The 9,860-nt window shown below is 45.8% G+C and overlaps 1 protein-coding gene across 1 annotated transcript in view; it reads right to left on the bottom strand.

Annotated features, from left to right (window-relative positions):
* The window catches only part of greb1 (growth regulating estrogen receptor binding 1), a 186,083-nt gene that overhangs the window by 122,887 nt on the left and 53,336 nt on the right, over positions 1-9,860 (bottom strand). The window contains exon 5 of the mRNA XM_048597113.1: positions 8,407-8,583. Within this exon, the coding sequence (XP_048453070.1) occupies positions 8,407-8,583 (177 nt within the window). The remainder of the gene's footprint in view (positions 1-8,406; positions 8,584-9,860) is intronic.

Raw genomic sequence — 9,860 nt, 5'->3', positions numbered from 1 at the left:
GCGAACCGAGCATAGGTGTTCTGCAAAGCGGTCCCCAAGCCTCCGCTTGGTTTCCCCGATGTACAGGAGGCCACAACGGGAACAGCGGAAGCAGTATACCACATTAGCAGATGTGCAGGTGAACATCTGCTTGATGTGGAAAGTCTTCTTGGAGCCTGTGATGGGGGGTGAGGGGGAGGGGGAGGTGTAGGGGCAGGTGTAGCACTTCCTGTGGTTGCAGGGAAAAGTGCCGGGGGTGGTGGGGCTGGAGGGGAGTGTGGAGCGGACAAGGGAGTCCCGGAGATAGTGGTCCCTCCGGAAAGCAGATAAGGGTGGGGAGGGAAAAATGTCTTTGGTGGTGGGGTCGGATTGCAGATGGCGGAAGTGTCAGAGGATGATGCATTGGATCCGGAGGTTGGTGGGGTGGTACGTGAGGACGAGGGGGATTCTGTTTTGGTTGTTATTGCGGGGACGGGGTGTGAGGGATGAGTTGTGGGAAATGCGGGAGACACAGTCGAGGGTGTTCTCAACCACTGAGGGGGGGATGTTGCGGTCCTTGAAAAATGAGGACATCTGAGATGTACAGGAGTGGAATGCCTCATCCTGGGAGCAGATGCGGCAGAGGTGAAGGAATTGGGAAATGGGGATGGCATTTTTGCAGGAAGGTGGGTGGGAGGAGGTGTATTCTAGGTAGCTGTGGGAGTCGGTGGGCTTGAAATGGATATCGGTTTCCAGGTGGTTGCCAGAGATGGAAACAGACAGGTCCAGGAAGGAGAGAGAGGAATCAGAGATGGTCCAGGTGAACTTAAGGTTGGGGTGGAAGGTGTTGGTGAAGTGGATGAACTGTTCGAGCTCCTCGTGGGAGCACAAGGCAGCACCGATACAGTCATCAATGTAACGGAGGAAGAGGTGGGGTTTAGGGCCAGTGTAGGTACGGAAGAGGGATTGTTCCATGTAACCTACAAAGAGGCAGGCATAGCTTGGGCCCATGTGGGTACCCATGGCCACCCCCTTTGTCTGTAGGAAGTGGGAGGAGTTGAAAGAGAAGTTGTTGAGGGTGAGGACGAGTTCGGCTAAGCAGATGAGGGTGTCAGTGGAGGGGGACTGGTCGGGCCTGCGGGACAGGAAGAAGCGAAGGGCCTTTAGGCCATCTGTATGGGGAATGCAGGTGTATAGGGACTGGACGTCCATGGTAAAGATGAGGTGTTGGGGACCGGGGAATTGGAAGTTCTGGAGGAGGCGGGGGGCACGGGTGGTGTCACGGATGTAGGTAGGGATTTCCTGGACCAAGGGGGAGAAAATGAAGCCAAGATAGGTGGAGATAAGTTCGGTGGGGCAGGAGCAGGCGGAGACAATGCGTCAACCAGGGTAGTCAGGTTTGTGGATTTTGGGAAGGAGATAGAAGCGGGCGGTGCAGGGTTGGGGAACGATGAGGTCGGAGGCTGTGGGTGGAAGGTCACCTGAGGTGATGAGGTTGTGGATGGTTTGGGAGATGATGGTTTGGTGGTCGGGGGTGGGGTCATGATCAAGGGGGCGGTAGGAGGAGGTGTCGGAGAGTTGGGGCCTGGCCTCGGCGATGTAGAGGTCAGTGTGCTATGCTACAACTGCGCCACCCTTGTCCGTGGGTTTTATGGTGAGGTTGGGATTGGAGCGGAGGGCTGCATGTTCTGCGGGGGAGAGGTTGGAGTGGGTGAGAGGGGTGGAGAGGTTGAGGTGATCGGTGTCTCGACGGCAGTTGGAGATGAAGAGGTCGAGGGAGGGTAGGAGGCCTTGGGGTGGTGTCCAGGAGGAGGGGATGTGTTGGAGGTGGGAGAAGGGGGTCAGTCGAGGGAGGGTTAGGCTCACAGTTAAAGAAGTAAGCGCGAAGGCGGCGGAAAAACTGCTCAATGTCCAAACGTGAGCGGTATTCGTTGATGTTTGGGTGGAGGGGGACAAAGGTGAGCCCTTTACTGAGGACTGTCCATTCATCCTCAGTAAGGGGGAGGTCTGGGGGGATGGTGAAGACTCGGCAGGGCTGGGTGCTACTGTCTCCTCTGGAGCTGCTGGCTGTGGAGGCGGTGGGCGGAGCGACGTCGGCGGTGGGCCGTGCGGTGTCGGCTGTGGGCGGAGTTGCATCGGCGGTGGTGGGTGGAGTTGCGTCGGCATCGGCGGTGTTGCGTCGGCGGTGGGCGGAGTTATGTCGGTGGTGGGCGGAGTTATGTCGGTGTCGGCGGTGGGCGGAGTGGGGTAGGCGGCGGTGGTGGGCGGAGTTGCGTCGGCGTCGGCGGTGAGCGGAGCGGGGTAGGCGACGGCAGCAGCGGTGACGGTAGGTGCATCCTCAGTGTCTATGGCGTTGGCCTCAGAAATGGAGGCGGTGGCATCAGCAGCGGTGTCGATGGCGTTCGCTGTCCCGGAAGTGGTGTACCCGGCGGCGGAGGATGTGACGTCATCCGTGGGTGCTCCGACAGTGGCCACATGGTCAATGGCGGTGGGCACATTGTGGGGAAGGTCTGTGGGTGCTCCGACAGTGGCCACATGGTCAATGGCGGCGGGCACATTGTGGGGAAGGTCCGTGGGTGCTCCGACAGATGTTAATGAGACTTGGTTGGTGGCAGAGAGAGGGTAGGGGACTCTTCTTCTCTTGTTGGCACACAAACAGTATGAGAAATACATTTACATATTCCATTCAGCCGGTCTCACCTTCCTCTAGCTTTCAAAACATCTGAGGTATCTCAGAAAACATTTAAAAGTGGGGAGGGAGATATGGTTTTCTCCCAGAAGCAGACGAGCCCCATCTGCAGAAGCAGGTGGTTGAGTGCCAGTTTGAGATTTTTTTCAAAAACTTTATTCTCATCCAATCCAACTCCATACATTTGGGGGGATTAAAATTATTCTGTAGTTTCTTCTCTCTCAGGAATTATGGCAGACCCACACGAAACATGTTTTAGGAAGTCATTCATTTTGGTTGGAAGAAAGTGGAGAGACAATACAAAATAAAGAACATAATGTTAGCAGGTGCAAGAGGAGAGAGATTTTCATGTGTAGGAGCTATTGTAGGTGGCAGTGCAAGTCGTGAGCAGATAATAAAACATACAGTATCAAAAAACAGAAGTTGCCAGAAAAGCTCCACAGGTCTGGCAGCTTCTGTGGAGAGAAATCAAGAGTTAACGTTTCGGATCGAGTGACCTTTCCTCAGAACATACAGTTTGTTGGGTTTGATCAATACAGGCATGGAGTAAAAAACAGAAGGAGGCTATGTATAAAGCTGCTGAGAGAACTGGTTCAGCCTCGCCTGGAGTATTTTGGGCATTCTTTAGAAAGAATGTGAAGAAGTTAGAAAAGGAGGAGAAACTTCAGTTACATAATAAATTGGAAATACTAGGTCTGCTCTCTTCGGACAAAAGGTTGTAACGAGATTTGATCAAGGTATTCGCAATCATGAGGGACATGGGCACAGTAGGCAGGGCGAAAATATTGCCATTGCTGAAAGGATTGAGAACCAGGAAGAAGACATTTCAGAAATTTGCCAAAGAAGCAAAGATGAATTGAGAAAAATCTTCCTTATGCAGCAAGTGATTGAAATCTGCCTGGGACTGTGGTGGAGGCAGGGTCAGTCAATGAATTCAAGAGATAATTAGATTATAATCAGAAAAGAATGTGCAGAGTTATGAGGAGAAGGCAGGGCAGTGGGACTAGGTGAATTGCTGCTTCAGATGAGGGGGCGAATGGCCTCCTTTCTGTGCTGTAACCATTCTACATTATTTTCCACTCACTAATCGGATGTCTAACACTTTAGAGAGTATTCTAACCTATGATATGTGTAAACTTTTTACATTTCTGTGGCTCAACTGGTAGTACTGTGTCAAGCTTTCAGTGTCAAGTCCAGGCCTTGAAAAAAATCAGTTTATAAGAGCAAAGTATTGCAGATGTTGGAGATCAGAAATAAAAACAGAAAGTGCAGGAGAAATTCAGCAGGTCTGGCAACATTTGCGGACAGAGAAACAGAGTTAACATCGCAAATCCAAATGACTCTTCTTCAGAACATAAATTAGCCACAGTGGTTTCCAACATTACTGTACTGACAACATTTACTCTTTAGCCTGCAAAGTCCTCTGAGGTGTCAGGCGATTGTATAAAGACTTATATGAATGCAAAACCTCTTGATCTCTTTTCTGTGCATCATGCCATAAAAGCTAAATCACTATTGTCATTTGTGAGACCATATCACATCTCCTAGACGGTATTTATTTGAATTGCTGCTTTCGTCTGTTTAGCCATGCCTAACAAAGCCAGTTGGCAATCATTTCTTTGATTTTCCTCACAAAGTACAATACTGGGCATTGGCTCCCTGTCTGCCCAATCTGCTAACTTGTGTGCTCTTGAGTTTTTTCAAACAGTTGTCCACATTAACAAACATTCCACTTTCATGTTATCAGCAAACCCTAAAATTATTCTTCCTGGTAAAACCTATTTGCATGTTACTGACATAACAGCTACAATAATAATGTATATATTATGGCGATAGCCTAGTGGTATTATCGCTGGGCTGTCAATCCAGAGACCCAGGTAATTTCTGGGGAGCTTGATTCAAATCCCACCATAGCAGACTGTGGAATTTGAATTCAATAATAAAAAAATTTTTTAAAGACGATCCTAATGGTGACCTTGAATTGATTGTCGGGAAAAACCCATCTGGCTCACTAATGTCCTTTCGGGAAAGAAAGTGCCATCCTTATTTGGTCTGGACTACATGTGACTCCAGACCCTCAGCAATGTGGTTGACTCTGAACTGCCCTCTGGGCAATTAGGGATGAGAGATAAATGCTGGCCTAGCCAGCAATGCCCTCATCCCATGGATGAATAAAAAAAATCATACAGCCCCTTTAACATAATAAAACATTGCAAGATGCCTGACAGAAACTTTTTCAAACAACATATGGCACCAAGCCACAGGAGAAGCTATTAGTACAGATGACCAAAAGCTTGGCCAGAGGTAGCTTTCAGTCAGTCTTTTGTTGGAAGAAAGTGTGTTGGAGTAGTACTAGAGGATATTTTGGAACCTAGGGCTCTACCATCTGAAGGCATAGCCACCAATGTCAGAACAGATAGGAGTTGCTTTACATCAATGTAATTGGACAGGGTTAATCTATTCAAGGCATTTTGAATCAATCACATAAATTAATACTAATTCATGTGATAGAAATCTGAATAAAAGAGTCATACAGTCATAGAGACGTACAGCACAGAATCAGATCCTTCAGCCCAACTCGTTCGTGCTGACCAGATATCCTGAATTAATCTAGTCCCATTTTCCAGCATTTGGCCCATATCTATCTAAGCTCTTCCTATTCATATTTCCATCCAGACGCCTTTTAAATGTTGTAATTGTACCAGTCTCCACCACTTCCTCTGGCAGGTCATTCCATACACGCACCACTCTCTGCATGAAAAAGTTGGCCCTTAGGTCCCTTTTAAATTTTTCCCTTCTCACCTTAAATCTCTGCCCTCTAGTTTTGGACTCCACAAATATCTGCAAATTCTCAGCAGGTCTGTCAGTGTCCGAGGAGAGAGAAATAGAGGTAGTGTACGTGACCAGTCCCGGTTCCAATGAAAGGTCATTGACCTGAAACATTAGCTCTTTGTCTTTTTTCTGGGTTGCTACAGAAGCTGGCAGGCCTGCAGAGGAGTTCTGGCCCTTTCCATCCAGTCAACTCAATGCAAGTAATCTGATTTTAACAAATGAAAATCATTACCGAAATATTTCCCAGCTACAGTTGTGTACAAGTAGACAACTCCTGAGCAATCTTAAACAGAGGCTGTTAAAATATGTGTATTAGTGGCTCAAAAAAAGCTTAATATTTCAGAGCTTCCTCAATTAGTGGAAATTTGCAACAATAATGAATTCAATTTGGAAACACTGCTGGGTTCTAGCATAATGAAGTTCAAATTAGTTCAAGAGAGAGGAATCTTACTTGGTGTTTGTGTTTAAGCTCCCTTAATCTTTTGATCTGAACTTGCACTTGTTGAACAATCCTGGGTGCGTACATAGCTACATGAACAATCACATTAAGATAAACGGTTGGGCATTAACCTGGCTCACTTATGCTTGCTGGAAACGTCATACATTCAAACAGTGAGATGTGCTTTCTGCAAAGGGGTATATTCAAGTTTTGCATCATTTTGAATCACATGGAAGCTCGGAAAAACTATTGTCTCCCTGCTGCTTTCTCCAAGACAATGCGTTAGCCAAAGTCAACTTGCCGACCAATCTGCACCATTTCGTGCTGTGCTACACATTGCTGATTGTTTGAAATTCTTTTATTTCTCCTGATGAGTGTAAAATGAAAGGCTTCAGTAATGTGAGAGATAGTAGGAACTGCAGATGCTGGAGAATCTGAGATAACAAGGGATAGAGCTGGATGAACACAGCAGGCCAAGCAGCATCATAGCAGCAGGAAGGCTGACGTTTCGGGCCTGGACCCTTCATTTTCTGATGATGGGTCTAGGCCTGAAACGTCAGCCTTCCTGCTGCTATGATGCTGCTTGGCCTGCTGGCTTCAGTAATGTGTCTTTTTTCAGCAAGATTCATGCTCTGTATGACCAAGCCACTGTAAGTGTTATGAACAAAGTGCAGTCAGCACTGACATCTAGGAGATATGTGCACATTACTTATAAGCTCGTATTCTAAAGGCATTTATTGTTTGAGAAGAAATCATGTTGTAACATAGTAGTGTAAAAACTGTGCTTGTTTTTCAGGCATCGTACATTGCAAGTTTAAGCGTTAGATTGTGCACAGGCCATCCGACCATCTACAGAGAGTTGGTCCAATTGGTAAATATATGGAACCCAAAGGCATTAGGTCCCAATGAAACATAAATTATGGCCTTCGTGCCTATTAAAGGTCCCTTTCGAAAACACAATGAGCCTTTTTGACTTGCTTGAGTCAGGATTTTTGCTGCCTTCCCAAAAGAATTCCAACCTCAGCGAGCTGCCAATCAGCTAATTGGCCAGTGGCTCCTTCATTCCACTGGGAAAGGAAGCTGCTGATAGCACTACAACAGCATCCCTCTGAGGGCAGTGTTCACAGGTGAAGCTCGGTCTGCGATACGAGTTTGGGGTCTAACTGAGGTAAGGCTGACAGATCCCAGCAAGGCAGAGAATGCCGGGGGGAAGGTCACAATTTGGGATGGGGATGGGTGGCCTCCTGACCCTCCACACCTTGCTGGGCAGTTTGAAGACCCAACATGGCTCTCATGAGCCAAAAGCTCTTCACATTTATCATTCCCAGGAAGAATATGAAAGGGTTATTAGCATTGAAAAAGGGTGAAAGGGCAGTAAAGAGTTTTGATCACAAATTATAGTCAGCAGATATGAACATGTAATGATTTAATGGATAATATTTTCATGTGTCCAGATTTGAATATGATTCAACAATATATTATTGTGTACTAATTGATCATTGACTTCCGAAAGAAAGGAGAACATGCGCCCATCTATATCAACGGAGCTGACATTGAGAGAATGGACAGCATCAAGTTCCCAGGAGTGTCGATAATCGATAACCAGTTCTGGACTTCCCACATAAATGCAATGGTCAATTTGGTGCAACAACACCTCTTCTTACTCAGGCAGCTCAGGAAAGTTGGCTCATCCACAAGGTCCCTCACCAACTTTTACAGATGCACCATTGAAAGCATACTGTCCGGGTGCATAACGGCCTGGTATGGCAACTGCTCTGCCCAGGACTGTAAGAAACTACAGAAGCTGGTGTGCATAGCCCAGGCCACTACAGAAGCCAACCTTCCATCCATGGACTCTATTTACATGGCTTGTTGCTGTGGAAAGGCTGCCAACATCATGAAAGACCCATCCTACCCCAGTAATGCTCTCCTACAACCATTTCCATTTAGCAGAAGATACAGAAGCTTGAACAAATGCACCAGCAGGTTCAGAAACTGCTTCTTCCCGGCGATTATTCGACTGATAAATGGACTCTCTAACTTCAAATAATGCTGATCTTGCTAATATTGATCTTACCTAATGCATGCTCTGTGTGATATAACCTGTATGCCTCTAAGTTTTTCTTTCACCCTAAGATTTGTATGTCCTTGCTTACTATGATCTGCCTGTACTGCTCGTAAACAAAGCTTTGCACTGTACTTAGATACACGAGACAATAAGTAAATCAAATCAAATAACTTGGAATGTGGTGGAGAATGAATACTATTAGATAGTGTGCAAATGTGTGTAATCTTTTTATTGGAAATTTTACCTGTAAAAATAGTGTAAATGCATTATTTTGTAGCAAATCAAGGAGTTATGTGCCATCTTAGATGGGCACACGTCCCATGCATGCATGAATAAACACTTAGACAAAGTTTAATTTGTTCCTTAAGGGATCAAAGGGTTAAAAAAACTTTTCCCTCTCAGGACATAGAATAACCTTACCCAATAGAGCATTTCGGCCATTATCATCTGGTAAAAATCGCTTATCCACAGCACAGACTAGAAGGTGTTCAGGAAGATTGGGAGACTTGGCACCGATGAGTAGGAATCCTGATGGCACCTCGATCTGCTCATTTGACATCGAAATGAGCCGCAAGTCCTTTCCCGCCTGACAGAAACCTAAAAACAAATTGTTCCTATCAGTAAAAAGCAAGTCCACTTTCTCTCCCAGGCTTTAAAGAAAAAATTACCTGAAAGTAGCGGAACTTTAAATTCCTGAATTTTAACATCTATAAATTAACTGGGTTCTACGGTTAAACTTTTCATGTGATCTGGTCCATTCAGTGTGTGATAGCAATTTCAAAGATTGACGCCTGTTTGAAAGTTAAAGTTAACCTTTTGATAATCAGCATAAATGCAAACCTATAGACAGAACAAATAGGTTATGTGCGATTACAGAAAGGGTAGAAACACATAGAATCCCTACAGTGTGGAAGCAGGCCATTCAGCCCATTGAGTGCACACAACCCTTCCAAAGACCATTCCACCCAGACCTGTCCCCCTACCCTATCCCTGTAACCCTGCACTTCCTATGGCTATCCACCCAATCTACACACCCCTGGACACTATGGATTGGCCATGCTAAATTCCCCAACGAACCTGCACATCTTTGGACTGTGGGGGAAAACTGGAGCACCGAGAAGGAACCCACGCAGATACGGGGAGAATGTGCAAACTCCACACAGACAGTTGCCGGAGGCTAGAATCGGACTTGGGTCCCTGGTGCTGTGAGGCAGCAGTGCTAACCACTGAACCACTGTGCCGCCCCACGTCTGGTCTTATATTCAGTATTGATTTATATCTTACTACCAATGTAAAAGTAACATTTAGTTTTTAATTAGAGTTTATCATTTTTAATTTTGTCCAAGCCCTTTTCTGCACTGTGAATGTATTATTTATTTCCAGTACAGCCAGGTGTTGTTGTAATGATATTTCATCTAGTGATAATGTAGAGTTTGACACTGAAAAATTATAGTAAGATTTGACATGATTATGCAGGTTTAGTGCATCCTGATCACTCTTTGGAACTGTCGGCCTCAATTTGAATATTAGAAACAGTATCAAGACTAGCTTTTTGTTGTGTAAGATAATGTCACTGAAGAGTTTAATATCTGTGTTATACTGGCTCCACCCATTCTCTAGATGTCATACAGTCTGTTGGTGAAGGCAGGGATTTCTACTCCTTAGGTCCTTAAGGTCCTAATAATGATACCTGACCAAATGTAGTTTTACATATTGCTATCACTCAATAAACCATCTCATTATCTAAGAGCAGTGTATCTTCTGTAGATGTTCTACAGTGATATATCCTCTGCCATTAATCACGAGATAGATGCAAGTCAAAACAAAAACCATGGAGCATTGGTGCCAGTGAACTACCACAAACAACCCTCAGC

This window comes from Rhincodon typus, chromosome 5 (genome assembly GCF_021869965.1).
Source record: "Rhincodon typus isolate 14 chromosome 5, sRhiTyp1.1, whole genome shotgun sequence".
In the NCBI taxonomy this organism is placed as follows: domain Eukaryota; kingdom Metazoa; phylum Chordata; class Chondrichthyes; order Orectolobiformes; family Rhincodontidae; genus Rhincodon; species Rhincodon typus.
Note: the sequence above shows the minus strand (reverse complement) of the source record. Positions and strands in the feature narration are given on the sequence as shown.